Below are 18,609 nucleotides of genomic sequence, written 5' to 3'. Positions count from 1 at the left end.
TGCTTCTGCAGGGCACTTTGCCTTTCCATTATTTATCAGCACAGTGGAGAGAGGCTGCTTTTGTTCCCTGGATCCAGATGTGTGCACATGCACATGTCTGGGGTGGGGATGTCCAATATTTCTCTGCATGCCCCATTTGGGTAAACGTGAGCCCCCTACAGCAGGGCTCTGCCAACAGATCTGTCTCTCCCAACTGTGTTTTGCCTCAAAGCAGCTTTGCTTTTGCAGAAAATATTTAAAAATATTTGGGTGTGTGGGCATGTTTGAAATCTTTCACTCTCTCTGAGAAAGGGTGGGGTTTGTACATCATCCAGTTTAATTTCTGAAATGAAAATATTTTATTCTTCCTTGCCCCAGCATCCCCAAAACCCTATCCCAGCCCTTTTCCAGAGGCTGGAGAGAAATTGCACTGTGTGGGGAAAAGCCCAACACACCAAAGGTTTTTGTCACAAAAGTCCTCCTGGCAGGTGGCAGCAGGTGTTGGCAAGGTATTGGAGAGTCACGATAATCCCTTGGAGCTCCTTAAAGGGTTAACTGAAACTTGAGCTTTGATTTCTGCATTTGTACTGATTTTCACACCTGCAGGGTTTCTCTGGTTGTCCCCAGGGGTGTGGAGTTTGGGGCCCATAGTGTGGCCCAGCAAAGTAAAAATAATTCAACAAAAAATATTTAAAAATGTAATATAAACATATTAAAATACAATATAATATTTTATAAAATATTATATTTATACAAGATTTTAATAAATATTATATAAATAATATTATATTTAATAATATTGTAATATTACATAAAATAATTAAACAAAACCCAGCGTTACTGGGGATTTCACCATTTGTGTTTTCCTTCTAAGTCAGAGGAGCTGGCATTAAATTTATTAAAACATGATAGTCACAATTAAACAGCATTGACATGATGAGGCTGGAAGCACCACGGCCTGCTCACATTGGAAGAAACAAAGTGACATGCTGGGAAAAGCCTTCCTGCTTTAAAATCCTACACTTTTTACAAAAAATCCTGAATTTTCTTTTGCTAAATGTCAGCTTTATTAGCATCCCCTTACACTTCATTAAAACTTGTTAGCAGGGATGCCCTTGGCTTTTTGCAGCTGGGGTAGGGGCTGCTGTCCCAGGATACTGGGCTCCCAAATCTGCTTTGGATGCTGCTCAGGCCAGCAAATCAGGATTTAGGGCATTGGTGGGGATTGATGACTTGTCAGAAATGGTGTCTCATTTCTGCCCCCAGGGCTGAGCACCATGAGCAGCCATGGGACACCAGGATCCTGCTGCCTTGCATTGCCTGTGGTGGAGCATCTTGGAGGAGGCATCTCCTCCGTTCCCCTTCGCACCGGGAGGACTTCAAAGGCCTTTGCTAAACTTCAAAGGATGCCTTTTGAAGTTGCTAAAAGTGCTCAAAAAGACTTCTCTCTCTCTCTCTCTCTGCAAGGGTGTTCAGGGAGATGTCCCTGGTGGGGTTGGCTCTTTGTGTTCCCCGTGATGGGGACAAAACCGGCGCCGTTTCTGCAGAAGGTGCACAATGGTTTTCTCCTAAATGCATGCAGCACCCAAGGCCTCAGGCCTGGCCACCTCCAAGGATGAAAATCAGCCTGTCAGAGCTTTTTTAACACTCACAGAGCCTTATTTCTTCTCCTTTTCCTCCAGCCCTCATGTTTTGTTCATACAGCAAGCCCAGATGGCAAAAGTCTTTCCTGTAGGATAGAAAAAAGTCTTTATAGGATGAAGGTGCAAAACATGAGCTTTTCCTTCATGATGTCAGGACAAATCCAATGAAAATCAAGTCCAAATTTGTGATATGTATTTGGCATCAGCCCATTCATGCTCCTCCAAGGCATGAACATTAATTCTTTATCTTAAATAACCTTAATATTTCACCTGCTGCTGTGGTGGAAGAGTTTTGGACTCAGGCCCTTCTGAGCAGATCAGGTCTCTACATCTCTTGGCGGGACCTGCACTCGCCTGAGAAGTCAAGAGGCACCTTGATCTTTTGTCTCTCGTCAAATTTTCCACATTTGGAGGTTTCTGCTGTGTTTTGCCCTGAAATGTTCCAGTTGTTTCCAGATCTCTGCTTCAGGTTTCCAGGAATGCAAGCTTCCCCCTGTAACTCCTTTGGGCCCACGTTCTTGGGGGAGATAATGGACACCTACCCTGAAGGCACAAAACTGCACCTCTTGTTCTTGCCAGGGGTTGGGATGGAGTTAAAACCAGGGGAAACTGTTCTCATGGATCTCCTGTCTGGCCTCACCACACCAGACACGGCTCTCTGCTGGTGATGTGTAGCAGAGATGCATCCCTGGGGTGTGTGGTGGGGACCTGAGGTTCTGTGCTAGTTGGGAGCTATCTCAGGTGTATTTTGGGCAGCTGAGGAGCTCTTTGGGGGTTCTGTGCAGGTATCTCAGGTGCATATGGGGAATCTGAGGAGCTCCTTGGAGGTTCTGTGCAGGTTGGGAGGTATCTCAGGTGTATATTGTATGTGAGGAGCTCTCCAGAGGTTCTGTGCAGGTACTTCAGGTGTATTTTGGGCAGCTGAGGAGCTCCTTGGAGGTTCTGTGCAGGTTGGGAGGTATCTCAGGTGTTTGTTGTATCAGGTGTATATTATATTGTATCTGAGGAGCTCTCCAGAGGTTCTGTGCAGGTTGGGAGGTATCTCAGGTGTTTGTTGTATCAGGTGTATATTATATTGTATCTGAGGAGCTCTCCAGAGGTTCTGTGCAGGTATCTCAGGTGTACTTTGGACATCTGAGGAGCTCTTTGGAGGTGATGTGGTGGCATATATCAGATGTACATCCAAACCATCAGTTCAGAAGGTGGAGGTGTGCAAACATCTGCCTGTGTTAGACATTTATCAGCAATCTGAGGAGCTCTGAATTGGGTTTTGTGCACCAGGGTGGGTGTTTTGGATGCATATTGAAACCTGAGGGGCTCTCTGGAGATGACACATCTATCAGAGATCTGAGGAGCTCCCTGAAGGTGCTGTGTGCTGTGCTGGATGTGCTGGGTGTGTAACAGGTTTGAGGAGCTCCCTGAAGGTGATGGTGCCACACTGGATGTGCTGGGTGTGTAACAGAGCTCTGAGGAGCTCCCTGAAGGTGATGGTGCCACACTGGATGTGCTGGGTGTGTAACAGGTCTGAGGAGCTCCCTGAAGGTGATGGTGCCATGCTGGATGTGCTGGGTGTGTAACAGATCTGAGGAGCTCCCTGAAGGTGTCTGTGCCATGCTGGATGTGCTGGGTGTGAACAGAGCTCTGAGGAGCTCCCTGAAGGTGTCTGTGCCATGCTGGATGTGCTGGGTGTGTAACAGGTTTGAGGAGCTCCCTGAAGGTGATGGTGCCACACTGGAGGTGCTGGGTGTGTAAGAGGTTTGAGGAGCTCCCTGAAGGTGATGTGTGCCGTGCTGGATGTGCTGGGTGTGAACAGAGCTCTGAGGAGCTCCCTGAAGGTGCTGTGTGCCGTGCTGGATGTGCTGGGTGTGTAACAGAGCTCTGAGGAGCTCCAGCCAGGTGTGTTTATCAAAGGTGTCCATGCCAGCTGTGCACTGGTGAGGAGCTCTCCAGGGTGGGTTGGCACCAAGGTGATCCATCAGGGCTGGGCTGAGAGCAGCTTGCCAGAGGCTGTGTGCATCAGGGGACATTTATTGCACTATATATATCTATAATATTAGAGATTTATACTGGAGATCTGAGGAGCTCTTTACCAGGAGATATATAGCAGGGTGGATGCATCAGACATAGGTTGGAGATCCCAGGTGATGTTTCTAGGCACAGAGGTAATATCTGGGGTGATGTACATCGAGGGACATTCATCAGATGGATGTTGAAAGTCTGAGGGGCTCACTAGAGGTGTTATATATGGAGAGATCTGGTGAATTTTCTCTCTTGTATTCCATTTTTTTTTTTGCAGTCAAACACAAAACACCCCAGTGTGGGTGGCTGTGCTGGTCCTTGCTCAGCCCATCTTTGTTTTTCCACTGGAACTGCTGAGATGGGCCCAGAAATCCCAGTCCCATAAAGGGCAGATTCTTGGCAGATGCAAAATCACCTTTAGCATATGGATGGACTTTTCCTTATTAATTAGTGTCTGGGAGCTCCCCCATTTGGGAGGTAGTGGCTGTTCCCCTGTTCACTCTGTGTGAGCCCAAGTATAAAAACACCTCTATTATAAAAGGTTGTTTTTAACATAAAAATATTATAATTAACCAGGGAAATGCCAAATATTATATAACATATAACGTATAATATACTATATACTGTATACTATATACTATATACTATATACTATATACGATATACGATATACGATATATGATATATTATATGTTATATATTATATGTTATATGTTATATGTTATATATTTATAATAAATATATTATAATTTACAAATATTATAATTTTATTATAATTAGCCAGGGAAATATAAATGATAATATTATAATTGACCAGGGAAATGCCAACTACCAGCATGAAATGGGGACACAGCCAGCCACCAGTGCTGTTTCATTCCTTTTTTTCCTTTTTTCTCCTTTTCAGACCTGGATTGCAGCAGTAACCCTCAGAGTGATCCCGTGAGGAGCTTTCAGCACCCACCAGGAGTGGAAGAGGAGGGGACAGGATCACCTTGGCCTCCATCCCCTGTGCCCAGACCAAGGAGGAGCTCGCCTTCGTTTGCTGGACACATCTCGGTTCGACCTCTAAAATTCTGATTTTTGTCCTTTTTTGGAGATGTTCAAACCTGCTGGGGAAAATCCCTGACCTAGCTCGACCTGCTCTCATCTCCAGGAGATATTCCCACCTATGTTTTTCTTGATTTCTCCTATTTTCCCCATCATCCTCCAGAAAAAAAAAAGCACTAAGAAAGACTTGCCATCCATGGCTCCACATTCAATGCACTTTCCTAGTGCAGACCTTCATCCTTTGCTTAATATTTCACTTTCTTATTTTATAATTTCTCTCAAAATATTTCATTTTTGCTTCTCCAGGTTGTGATCCCTACCCAGTTTTCAGGGCAGTGGGAGGACGCTTGCAGGGCAGTGGCTCCCTGAGCACCCCCTAACAGTAAGGCTGCTTTGCTTTATATTATTTAAGCAATTATATGTATTAATTGTGCAATTATGTATATTAATTGAGGAGGATGTGGTGAATCATGACCTTGGTGTGGTTTATTTGGAGGAATTTCTGCTGTTTTCTGTTGATATAATTTAAATTGTATCAACCCTTCCCTAAATGCTGTGAGCATTTCAGAGCAGAAACACTTATTTTTTAAAAATAAATCAGTCTGTGCAGGGAGTCTTGTTTTAAAGCTCAAGTGTAGATAACATATTGTTAAGAGCCCTACAAGGCATAAGCAGCCTGGAGGAAAACACAGATATATTTTTGTGAAAATACTCTGAAATATAGGTTGTTATCACTGCAAAATTTTGGCACAGCCGGCAGTAGGGCGCAAAGAAATGGCCACCAACTAAAAATAAATGAAATGCAGAGCTTAAAATAAGATGTACATGAAACCAAGGGTTTCACAGTCCTTTAGTCAACCCTGATCACTAAAATTAGGGCTTGACAGAGTGACAAATGTGCTTGATCCGTGCCAAAACCAGGGCACCAGCAGGTGACACAGAAAATAAAACTCTGCTGGCTACAACTTCACTCCTGTAGGAGCAAAGAGAAATCTTTGGTCACTGAAAATGGGAGTGGCCCCTTCAATTTGGGTAAGTATTCTGCAAAAGTGCCTGGTTTCACTTTAAAGTGGTTATATTCAGGTGGGGGCTTCTCAGGGAAAAACCCAAACTCTTCATTTGGTCCATGGCCCAGCAGAGCATCTTTTATTTGAGTCTTTTCTTTTGAGTCTTGCCTCCTCTGAAAGTAAAGTAAGAAGTAAAGGAAGTAAAAAGTAAGAAGTAAAGTAAGAAGTCCCCTCCCCTTTTAGTAAGAAGCAGCCAGCAGGGGCAGGATTGTTCCCCCTAGGCTGCCCTTTGTTTCTTGCTGGTGTCCCTGCCTCAGCCCAAAAAACCCACATGATGAAGGAAGTGATGAAAATCTCCTCAGCCTGATTTCAGCCCTTTCTGATAAAGGCACAGGTTGGATTCATGTTGAAATTACTTTTCTACTGAGTGTGGGGGGGATTGGGGTCACCACAATGACACTTTTTGGGGGGATCCTCCCTGCTTGGTGCCCTCCTTCCAATCTGTATTTCAAAGGGAGTGAAAGTGGTGCCTTGGAGTGGTTGCCTAGAACAGAGGCCAGACAGTTAAGAGAATAAAGTGGGAATTTATAAAAGGCCTTTAACAGACACACCTTGGGCAGTCAGAGCCTCCCAGGATGGACAGTGGTCACGAGTTTTTCAGGCAGATTTAAGTTTGGTCCATTGTCTGGGTTTGGAAAGACAGGAGCCTGCTAAGGAAGGCAGGAGCCTCCCTTGGAATGGAGAATGTAAACCCTCCCCACCCCTCTGAATTGCTATGAATGTTAAATTAAGGGTCTCTCAGGCAAAAATATGGGAGCAGGAAATAACAGTTCTTTAATAGGGAAGAAAATAAAAGGATAAAATAAACAATGCAGTGCACTAAAACAACACTGCCAGAGTCAGAACCCAACCTGACACCCTGTGGGTCAGGCTGTTGGCAGCAGTCCCATTGGAATTGTGGCTCAGCCCTCCTGCAGTGTCAGGGCTGGTTCTGCTGGAGCAGGGATCCTGGAGAAAGGTGCAGTCTCTGCCTCTGGAGATCCAGGGGCAGAGGCAGCTGCTGTTCCTCTGGGGAATCCAGTGGAGAAGCCGTGCTGGTGTTCCAGAATCTCCAGATTATATCCAGGCAGGAATGCTTGGCTGGTGTTCCAGAATCTCCAGATTATATCCAGGCAGGAATGCTTGGCTCCTCCCTCTGGGCTCACATCTCCCAATGGGATGCTGTAGTTCTTATCAGCCATGCAGGGACATTCAATAGCTGTTATCAGCAGGTGTCTCCCCAGAGGGAGGAGTGATTGTGATCACTCAGAGAGAGATAAGGCAAACTGCCCACTTGATAAAAGACAACTGCCATACAGATGGTAATAGAAAACATCTTGCATTGCAATCTGGAACATCCATTTACATATCAGGGGTTAATTCTTCAATTACAGGGTCAGCTAATGAAGTCTCATTCCCCCAGTTTGCTCCTCCCCAATTCACCTTTATTTATTCTTTTCTGGTCCTGAGTCTGTTGGATGTCCTTGGGTTCCAGGCCCAGTTTTGTCTGACCAAGATGTGAAGACAGGAGCTGACGCTTCATATGGAGTTAGTTATGCACTAATGCAGCGCAGGATTGGGAAAATATAAAGGCTAAAATCTCAAGGCATCAAAAGTACTCAGTGCCCTGCCATGTGTTTTGTGTGGGTTGGGTTGCTCTCTTTGGAGGAGCTGTGGCTGTGGAGGACCCAAAGTGCTGGAAGCTTCTCCAGCAAGGAGACCAAGCCAGAGCTGCTCAGCAAATTGTGCCAACAGGGTGCAGACACCTTCCTTGAAAGGCACAGGAGGATGTGATGGTGGTGGGTGTCCATTAAATGACCTTCTGGAACACTGGGCTGGCATCACTCCAAGTGGTTAATGATAGAAATTATCTGAAGGTTTCTGAGAAACAACTTTGTTTCTCTTGGCTTTCCCCGCTGTGTGTTAGAGCCCTCAGTTTCCAGGCACCAAACTATTTCAGCTTTCCTTCTGAAGCCCCAATGACCACAAGATCCACCTCTGAGACCAGGCCATACCTTTTGTCATTGTGCAAAAGAAGTTGTGAGAAAAAAAAGTAACGTATCTGTCTCACACCATGAACACTTTCCAGTCCTTTTTTGATCCCAATTTCCTCATCCTGTTGAGTTCAGACTAAGCTGAGATTTACTCCCATTTGGAGTAAATGGAGAAGACAGTCTTATTAAGCATTACTAAAGGAGTTTGAAACCCATTGTAATTCCTTATAAATCACCATATCATATTTCAAACTTCTCTTTCATCATTGAGGCTGGAAATATGGCCCAAAAATTGCTTTCAAATGGGCAAATGAGAAATGTTTCAATTGTGGTGATTAATCAAGGTGTTCCCATCTCAGGCTTTAGTGCCTTGGCTCAGGGTTTGGACAGGGTCAGCTCCCTGTAAATGCCAGAAAGCCTGACATGCCTCAAGGGAAACCTTATTTTTGTTTTCTGGTCAGCAGAGTCATTTTTCATAGGGAATTTTACATTTTACATTGGAAATTTAGGGGGAAGGCAAGACCAGAGGAGCCGGAGAGCTGCAAGAGAGGGATGTGAAATGAAAACTCAGTGAGTCAAGAATTCTGGTTTATCTGCCTTATGAGGCTCCAGAGGGAGTTTTTCCCTCTCCCAAGGGGAAAATTTCCAAGTGTGATAGCAGGATACAGCAAGAAATGAGGCAGATTTAAGGGAGGGTTTTATTTGGTGTACTGTGGTATTGCTGCTTTCCTGACTTTCCCTTTGCATGCTACACTCACACCTCGCCTGTGTTTCTGCAGTTGGGTTCACTCTGCTGTTCTTAGCAAGTCCACCAAAAACCAGGTGTCTGTCCATGTTTACTCATGGAGGTTTTGGGAGATTTGCATAAAAATGGTGAGATTTGACTTGCATAACAAATACCCCAGGAAGGCATTAAATTGAAATCTAAAAATATGGGAAATTGCAGTGTTGATTATGGGGTGTCCATGGACTGCAGCAACATTTACAAACAGTCCTTGGTTTGTGGTGGGATCTGTGCCAGCATTGTTGGCAGTGTTGAGGTTGCAGGTGGGTCTTGCACTGGCATTGCTCTGTTTTGCACTTTGTGATATTTGTAGTGGCAGAGGAATTGATTGTTTTTATTTAATAACAGTACTCCCCAAGTTAGTGCCCCCTCCCCAAGTCTCCAAATCTCCATGCAGCTCACTTGCTTCCCTTCTCCTGCCCCACTGTCGAGAAAAGATTGGAGGCACAAAAGGCAAAGATGCGTTGGGATAAGAACAATTTACTGGAAACAGCAATGAGATAAGAAAATGAACTTGTAACAACAGCAATGCAAATAACAAAAATGCACAAAAGAGAGCACAGAGCTTAACCTGACCACAGCCATGCTCCCAAAGAGCTCCCTCTGGTCAGGACCAGCATTACCACATTGACCTGTCCTCCATGCTTGCTCCAGGAGAATGGATTCCCTTCTTCTCAGAAGAGAGAGCCCTTTTCCCCTGCCTCTGGCAATGGTAGCAAATAAATATTACTATTACTATTACCATTACCATTACCATTACCATTACTAATAGGGTCTGGTCAAGCCTCCCTCCAAGCTTTTGTGAAAATTCACTCTGTCCCAGTTGAAACCAGGACACTGGTGAAGGACTGCTGGTATCAGTTTGGAATGGCAAAAACTTCAATAATGGTTTCATTTTTGCAGAGCAAGACAGTTTTTGAGGGTGTTTCTTCTCAGCTACTCAAGCAACAGAGCTGATGTCACCTTTGGTCTTGGGACAGAAGTTTGTAGAATTCACAAATATTGCAAATATTGTGAGGGGGAGAGGAGGGGCAACAACCAGTGGCACGACTCAAAGGAATGGTCTGAAGTTGTGTCAGGGTAGGTTTAGGTTGGGTATTAGAGAAAGGTGCCTGGGCACAGGAGCAGGCTCCCAGGGCATGGCCAAGGCCAGCAGAGCTCAGAAAGCTTTGGACAATGCTCTCAGGTGTGTGGTGAGACTCTTGGGCATGGTCCTGAGCAGGGCCAGGAGCTGGAGTCGAGGATCCTTGTGGCTCCTCTCCAGCTCAGATCTTTCTGTGGTTCTGTGACCTTCTCATTGCCACTGTGGGGTTGGGATTTGGTGTTTGCAGATGGAAATGTGGCTGCTTGTGGTTCCTGACTCATCACTCTCCATGAGGTGGAGAATGAAGAGCACAAGCCAAGGTTTGAAAGCACAGGACAAGACTTCAGACTTTGGACATTAATTGTTCTCAGTTAGTTTGACATTGTTCTCAACTGTTAAAACATTCATCTGCTGCCTATTTTTTACATGGCAACCAGTTTTGGTTTTTTTTTTAGACATTTCATGCCCAGCAAGAGGAAGTTTCAACATTTTTGGGGTTCCTCGGCAACGCTTCACTTCAAAGCTTTTTGATTTGCTGAAAAAAAAAATCACAACTTGCTCTTTTGGGAACTTTTCTCGGGCAGAGGGCTGGCTTGCACAAAATTCAAGTATTCTCAGGTTACTTTGAAGAAGCTTCTTTGATGTTTCCCTGTGCCAGTTTGTTTTGGAAGGTGCTTTAATGGTCTTACCCTATAAAAATAACACTTTAAAATGTATGTAGGTATCTCAGCTCTCCACTTAAAAAAATGAGCAAAGTTGTTTAATGCTGCTGTTCAAGGTACATTAACCTTGTCTGCTAAAGCTCTGACTGGCTCTTGCAGGTTTTATTCTCATGTTTATGTTGCAGAGATATCCCTGGAGCCTTTCAGAGATGGTATCTGTGGAGAGGAGAGGAATATTTAGCAGTAATTGTTGTTCTCATCAGAAATCCACTGAAGCAGCTCCATCCTTTCTATGGAGCTGAGGTTGGGAGGACGATTGGGACATATTAATTAAATAAATACAAATAATAAATAAATACCTGTAAGTATTAAACAAAAAGAATTTAAATGCCTAGGTGAAAATATTAAATAAATAAATGCTCCTTTGGCAAGGTTTTTTTTTGGCATTGTCCAACATGATGTTTCCCTCTCTGTTTTATCCCAGTGCTTATGTGTTGACCAATTGGTTTTTTAAGGAGAAAACCAGAAAAGTCTGGTCTAGAATTTGTTCTACAGAAATATCAAGTCCCATCCTTGCAGCAGAAACACAAACTCAATTCCTCCTTTTTTTACCAGGCAATAACTGATAACAGGATACTGGGAGGGTGTGGAGGTCAGCATTTGGTAAAATCAGCATCTTAGCCAAGAGCTAAAGATGCTCCCAGTGCAAGAAAACCTCCTGGAACTGGACTGAGGAAATTTGGCCATGATATATTCTTGAAAAAATTAAAGCTATTTGATGGCACAGTGTTATCTTTGCACAAACATTTCTGATCTCCCCAGAGGAGATGTTACATGAGCAACAAGTTTGGAAGCAACTTTGAATGTGGAGGAATGGCCAAGAATGGGTAAGGTCTTGAAAAATTGGATTCTTTTCTGGTTTTGACCATTTAATAGCACTTGGTTTATTTTTAACAAGCTCGGGATGGCATAAAGGACTTCATGCAATGACATGAAAACCTGCTGTTCATCTTTTAGGGTAATTTTGGTAAAAACAGGCAAAAAAAGGTGGAGATTGGTTGATAGAAATGAGACATTCAAGAGGAGAGGGTCACTCTTAATTCACTTTATGGGCAATCAAGAGTTGGCATCACCCCTGGAGGGCGAGCCTGCCCTGGTGGCTCTGGGTGAGATGGATTGTCCTCTGGAGCACCCTCTCCATCCCTCCTCTGCTGTATTTCTTCATTTCCACTTAGCTGAGTGCATATATCATAAACCCCAGCCTGCACAAGCCCTCTGTGAAGATGTGACATAAAAACCTCCCAGCCTGCTGTGGAGGGAGCGTGGCTGACACGGCGTCGTTGGGAATCTCACACTTCCCCTCTTCAAAAAATCCCCTCAGAAAAGGCAATCTTCCCTTAAAACAGAAAAAAATACCTTCCATGGCTGGTAAAAAAAAATCCTTAAGTATCTCTAATTATTTTGATGCTTCAGGTGGAGGAGAAAAGGCTGAGAAGTTGATTTTCTGATTTTTCTTGTGGAATCCTCCATTATCAGTTGCATGGGTTGCTGTGGGGCAGAAGCCTCTCAATAAGCTGGAAAAAGTGATCCTCATTTTCCCATTGGTTCAGAAACAAGAGTTGTGCTTTACAGACTGAATATTAACATTTTGCTTTGAAAACAGTGATGTAGAGTCCATAAAAGGGATTTTAAATTTTTTTTTTTTCATTCAGCCCCAATTCTGAGCAGCCCTAACCATTCTAATATGGGTTTATGGCTTTTTTATTAATCAAGGAGGTCATGTTCACCTGGAGGGTGACTGGCAATACTTTAGTATTTTAAGGCATCATGAAAAAAACCCCAACTTTTCAACTTAGTCTTTAATTATTTTTACTTGAAAAAGGCTGTAATATATTGCTGGTAAAAAACCTCAGCCTATAAATCTGAGAGTCTTTTAGATAGGCACAAGCTCTTCGGGAAATACATTTCCAAAGGAATGGCAACATTTCAGTGATAGCTGAAATAATTTTATTTCATAAGGAAATTTAGGATACTTTGATCTCAAGTCACTGCCAAAATGTGAAGTACTGCTGCTTCCGGAAATGAAAGAGCCTTTATGGGTTTTTATTGCTCACCATTTCTTTCTTCTGTGCAAATCCCCCAGGAGCTGGCTGCAATTCCTGCCCTCCCTGATCTCCAGATCCCCAGAATTCTCTCTTCACCCACCATTTGAACATTTCTTGAGGTGGACTGGAAGGAGCTGGCAGGGGTTTGGTGATGCTCTGCTCCTTCCATTATCAGGATGGCCATCGTCAAAATCAAAAATTAATTTAAGAAGTGGGGGAAAGGAAGGAAAGGAAAGGAAAGGAAAGGAAAGGAAAGGAAAGGAAAGGAAAGGAAAGGAAAGGAAAGGAAAGGAAAGGAAAGGAAAGGAAAGGAAAGGAAAGGAAAGGAAAGGAAAGGAAAGGAAAGGAAAGGAAAGGAAAGGAAAGGAAAGGAAAGGAAAGGAAAGGAAAGGAAAGGAAAGGAAAGGAAAGGAAAGAAAGGAAGGAAGAAGGAAGGAAGGAAGGGGGGAAGGAAGGAAGGAAGGAAGGAAGGAAGGAAGGAAGGAAGGAAGGAAGGAAGGAAGGAAGGAAGGAAGGAAGGAAGGAAGGAAGGAAGGAAGGAAGAGGAAGGAAAGGAAGGAAGGAAGGAAGGAAGGAAGGAAGGAAGGAAGGAAGGAAGGAAGGAAGGAATGGCGGAAGGAAGGAAGGAATGCGGAAGGAATGGGGAAGGAAGTGGCGGAAGAGGAAAAGTGGCGGAAGGAAGTGCGAAGGAAGTAGGAAGTGGCGGAAGGAAGTGGCGGAAGGAAGTGGCGGAAGGAAGTGGCGGAAGGAAGTGGCGGAAGGAAGGAAGGAAGGAAGTGGCGGAAGGAAGGAAGGAAGGAAGGAAGGAAGGAAGGAAGGAAGTGGGAAGGAAGGAAGGAAGGAAGGAAGGAAGGAAGGAAGGAAGGAAGGAAGGAAGGAAGGAAGGAAGGAAGGAAGGAAGGAAGGAAGGAAGGAAGGAAGGAAGGAAGGAAGGAAGGAAGGAAGGAAGGAAGGAAGGAAGGAAGGAAGGAAGGAAGGAAGGAAGGAAGGAAGGAAGGAAGGAGAAGGGATTAATGTATAAAACAAAAATACAAAAAATAAGAAAGTTAATGCACATAAAGGCAGCTTTCAACCCTTCCCTGTGGTGGCTGCTGATAAATCCATGGGGTGACAGCTCTGCCCTGTTATCCTGAGATTCATGGCTGGGGCTCCCACGTGAAACACCTGTCCAGCTTTTCCTGTGGCCACCAGATATTTCCTGGATATTTACAGTGCCTGAGTGCATTTGTTTCCCCCAAGATAAATAAATATACTGCTATTGGCAACAGCTGTCTCCCACTTTTATCCCTTTTTTTTTTTTTAATTTAGCTGTCAGTCCTATTCTCCAAACAAATCATCGCCCATAAACCTCAATGAACAGCTTGATTTGAGCAGCTTAGATATTATTCAGCAATTAAATTGGGCTCTGGGCTGCCACCTTCTGGGAATAGAGTCGCCCAAAAAGCTCACACCCCCCAGCAGATCGCCATGGCTGGCTGTGGGATCTCTCTTGGCAGGAACAATAGATGCCAAGCAGGGTATTTTTCCCAAAATAGCAATGTCTTTTTTTTTTTTTTAGCTTCCTACACAGATGTCCAGACTGTCACAGTGCTAAATTCTGCTTTTCCCCAGCTGAAATTCTCTTTCTGGTGGGGAGGTTTTTCCCTGGGTGTTGCCCCCCGAGGACGGGGATATTTGTGTGCCTGCAGCTGTGAGCTGGGTTTGACATTGGACATCAAAGGTTTTAAGCTGTGAGTTCACTCAGGAGCAGATAATTTTGCCTCCTGCTATTTTGCTGTTGGGAGGAAAAAGATGAAAAGCATCATTTTAATCCCATAAATGCAATATCCTCACTGCTAGAGGTCTGTGTGAGGGAAGAGCCCTGATCTACCTTCACAATGCACAGGATTTCGGGTGTGATTTCTTAGTATTCAATCCATGGCTTGTCCATATTTGTGCAAAGTATAAGAAAGAATAACCTCATTTATTCATGCAAAATAAAGAAGGGTTGTTGATGCTCATCCCAAGCACTTGGCTTTCCATTTGGATGTGGTGCATTTGTGAACTTAGTGCATGGCAAAGCCTGAAGCCTCGAGAAAATCAGAAATTGCACCTCTTCCCCCAAAACAACCTCATAGAGAGGACTAAATTTTTCACAAACATTCCCAAATGTGCCTCAGTTTTGGCTGAGCTCATCAGTGCCTCTTCTCCTTTTCTTTGCACCTTTCTGCCTGTCACCATTTCGTGGTGAAAGCAGTGCTGACACTGGTTTTGGGTTATTTTCCCTGACAGTATCTGGGGACTTTGATAACTTTCTGCATTTCCTCATGGGGTGGTGCCATGGCTTTTCCCCAGATAAGCAGCCAAGGGGAAAGTCAGTGCATCACAACCAGGAGATCCTTGGGGAGGTGTCACCTCTTGCAGAAAGGAGAAAATAAAAATGTCTTCTTTGACATTGAAACATCTTCTTCTTCAGAAGAAGAAAAAAAAGTCTTTCTTCTGAAAGAAGAAATTTCTTCTTTTCAAGAGGAAATGTCCTTTGGAGGTCCCAGGAAATTTTTTGGGCAACTTTGTGAGTTGGCCCAAACCAGAGCTCTGAGCCACAGTGAGGACAGGACAGAATTTTTAAGAATTCAGGCAAGATTAATGGCTTTTCTTTCTAAAGCAACCACACAGCTGCAGTGAAAGAGTGGGATAAAAGGTATTTTCAGGGCCATCAATTGCTTTTGGGTCACATCTACCACCAGGTCTGTTTGTTGGGGACTTTTCCCAACCAAGTGCTCCACTATAAATTTGTCCCTTCCTGGTGCCCCTCTTTTTTCTCCATCTCCTTTGAACCTGAAGATACAGAAAAATTAGTGTGTTTTCCTCCCAAATAACTGCATTTTAGAGAAAGCAGCAGCTTCCAGAGAGGTTGGAGGCAGGGTGAGCACCACCTCCTCAGTTTATGGGGTGTGCAAAATCCAGCTTTGCTCCCTGGCTCAAATCAAACAAGAGTTTCCACATTTTTGTGCCTTCAGTCATCATGGGGTCAGTCACCTCAACATAGGATACAGCTGGGTTGGAGTGCACAGAATAGGAATATGTTCAATAAAATAATAAATAAATAAATATATCAAATATGTTGGTGAATCTCCACATTGGATTCTCGATGTCCCTTCTGAGGATGTGATTCTGGGGTGACCAAAGGCAAAGAGACACATCATTCTGGGACAGTTTAGTGTATAATTTAAAAAATGGCAAGTTTTGCTTCCAGAAAAGAGGAATAGCTGGAAAGGGGATGGAAATCCCTGTTTGGGCAGTGTGGTTAGGCATGAGGGGTGGGAAGAAAACCTGGGTGTGCCAGGGTTCACAGGGGAGAGGATATCATGAGTTTCACTGATGGCACCTCATCTCCAGTGAAGATCCCCCTGCCAGTTGATCTGCTTCTCTTCCCCCCCAGTGCATTCCTTATCCAAAATCACAAATCTCAAAAAAAAATCATCAAATCACACTAAGGCTGATGGAACCGCCTTGAGTTTCTCCCAGGGACTGTGTGCAGAGGGCAGTGTGAGGAATGCCACCTCTCGTTTTTCCTTCCCTTCCCGTGGGGTTTTCAGGGCTGGGACGTCCCTGAGCTGTGTTCTGCTGCCCGCAGGTTCTCGATGTGAGTCCCAAGCAGGATGCACCATGTCTCCCCTGCACCAGCTCTGACCATGATGGCCACCCAGACCGTGCCTCCTCCTCCTCCCTACCAGGACACCCCGCAGGTGAGTGTCCTCAGACCCCCAGCACCCCCAGCTCCTGCATTAATCACCCTGATTTCCCAAATAACGCCCATTACAAAATAATGTATTCATCTCCGAACCGGCAGAATTGAAACCTCTTCTGTCAGTCTGCAAGATGGAAAGATTTTGGGTTAAACTATGGGGTTTTTTTCCCTTTTTTGTCTTATATCTTAAGCTGTGCCAAGGGAAATTTAGGTTGGATGTCAGAAAAATGGTTTTTTACTGAAAGAATGGAATGTTCTGCCCAGGGAGGTGGTGGAGTCCCCATCCCTGGGTGTGTTTAACAAAGCCTGGATGTGGCACTGGGTGCCAGGGCTCAGCTGAGGTGTTGGGGTTGGACTCCATGATCTTGAAGGTCTCTTCCAACCCAGTGATTCTGTGAATTCTCTAAATTCTGTGATTTTGGGGTCTTTGGGTCTTCTTGGAAAGCTGACACCTTGCCATGATTGCAACCAGCAGGTCAATTAGCTAGAAAGATGAAATATCTAACTAAACCAGGACAGGTTTAGTCATAGGAATGGCCTTTGATTTATTTCAATGGCGTTTTTTAATAACCTGTGGCAGGGGGGAGAAAAAAAGATTTCATCTCCAATGGTGCTCTAAGCAGTCAAATAACTTTTTCAAGCATCGTTATGGAGTCAAATTGTTATAAAAAGTGGAGTTTGTCCAAGAGAAACTCTTCTGGAGCACCCCAGAGGGCTGGACTTGGGAGTTGAGGATGGATTTTGGGGATGGTGTTGCACCCTAAAGCCTAAAAAATGGATTTGGGGGATGGTGTTGCACCTTGATGCCTAAAAAATGGATTTTGGAGATGATCCTGCACCTCAAAGCCTAAATTTACCCCTAAAAAATAGTGAGATTTTTTTAGGGATAAATTTATATCACATTTCTGCTTTTCCAGCTACAATGACTGAACAGGGGGGATCTGTATTGTGCACTGAGCCGGCTCCACGTTCAAAGCAGCTTTTATTTTTTTTTTTTTGTGTTCATGTGGAAGATTTCGAGCTCTTCCTTATTTGCTGCGTTTCTCATTTGCGAAAGCGGAAAAATCAGAAAAATCTCCCCTCCCAACAAAAAAAAAACAAAACAAAACAAAACAAAAAAACCCCAAAAAACCAAAAAAAACCAAAAAACCAAAAGCCAAACCAAACAAAAAACAAACAAAAAACCCACAAAAAACAAAATAAAAAGGCACAAACAAAAAAAAAAAAAAAAGAAAAAAAGAAAACGAAAAAACTCAACCTCCCAAGCCTCTGCAAGCTAAAATAAATAAATTGACTTTTCCACCCCCCCTTGGAGCCACCCTCTCCGCATTTCCTCTGGTGGGGAGAGGTCGCTCCTCACAAACGGCGCTCGCTGGGGTTTTGTGGCTCCTCCACCTCTGTGCCATCATTCCATCATTTCCTCGCTCCGCTGCTCTGCCTTGAGTAGGGCTGGGTTTTTTTATTTTTTTTTTCTCCAAATTTTTTTTTTCCCCTTTCTCGCTTCCACAGCGGGGAAGCCATGGCACCGTTTGAGTCCTAATGGGCAATTTAAGGGAGTTTTTAAAATAGCCACATTTTCCCTGGCGTCCTTTGGAGATTTCCCTTCTCCCTCCTTGTCCCTTCTCTGCCCCCTGTTTGAATATATTGAATTTTGGGGACCCTCAGGAGCTTTGATGACCAAATCCTTCCCTTTTTTTTTACCTTATCAAGGAGGTTGCTCAAGCGTTTAGTGGGTTTGGAAGGAAAAGCTGCAGCCAAGAATTGATTTTTATTTTTATTTTTTTTATTTTTTTTTTTGACTGCTGTGAACTTTTCACCTGAAAATTTGGGATTTCCAGGGATTGGAAAAGCAAATTGCACAAATTTCTGCTCTCCAGAAGTGAGGAAGAAACGGGGAGGAGTGGATAAATGGAAAAATTATTGATTATCAGAGCTGCAATGAGCTCCTCCTCGTCAAGGGAAGCACTTTGGGGAGAAAAGTGCTAAAAAAAGGGATTTGGGGAGCTTTGCATTGATGTTTTACAGCAGAGGCTGTGCAAGCTGTCACCCTCACTGTCAGAAACAGCAAAAATGAAGCAGAAATGATGGAAAAAGCTTCATTTTGGAAGGAAAAAATGCTTCATTAATCCCTGGAATCTGTTAAAGGAGTGGGACATGGAGCATCTTTTACACCAAGCATGATCTCATTGAGTTCTCTACCTGTTGAGAATGAAAATCTGCATTAAAATCAGTTTTCTGTAATGAATGACAACCAAAAGCTGACGGAGAATCTTCAGCCATTTCAATGGAAAAAAGAGTTTTTTTAAAAATAGGTATTTTTAGCATCAAAAGTGGTGAAAGCAGCTTTGCCCTACCAAAAAAAAAAATGCTCCTCAGGTGGTCACAAGAAGGACAAAAAAGGGAGGAAGGGGGATTAATTAATTAATTAACTAACTAATTAATTAATTAATTCTAAAAATATATTTAAGAAAAATTGTTATTAAAAATTGGGTTAATTTTTCGTAAATTTCAGCACA

General features: G+C 43.8%; 1 protein-coding gene across 3 annotated transcripts in view; it reads left to right on the top strand.

Moving 5' to 3' along the window:
• PKNOX2 (PBX/knotted 1 homeobox 2) overlaps positions 1-18,609 on the top strand; it is a 110,801-nt gene that overhangs the window by 63,898 nt on the left and 28,294 nt on the right. For all 3 annotated transcript variants that reach the window (XM_064732119.1, XM_064732121.1, XM_064732120.1), the window contains 3 exons: positions 4,546-4,697; positions 4,995-5,070; positions 15,980-16,091. In XM_064732119.1, coding sequence (XP_064588189.1) covers positions 16,005-16,091 — 87 coding nt within the window. In that variant the 5' untranslated portion in view covers positions 4,546-4,697; positions 4,995-5,070; positions 15,980-16,004. The remainder of the gene's footprint in view (positions 1-4,545; positions 4,698-4,994; positions 5,071-15,979; positions 16,092-18,609) is intronic.

The sequence above is a fragment of the Zonotrichia leucophrys genome, chromosome 24, assembly GCF_028769735.1.
Source record: "Zonotrichia leucophrys gambelii isolate GWCS_2022_RI chromosome 24, RI_Zleu_2.0, whole genome shotgun sequence".
Lineage (NCBI taxonomy): Eukaryota > Metazoa > Chordata > Aves > Passeriformes > Passerellidae > Zonotrichia > Zonotrichia leucophrys.
The sequence above is the reverse complement of the archived record's forward strand: the minus strand, read 5'-3'. Positions and strand labels throughout refer to the sequence as shown.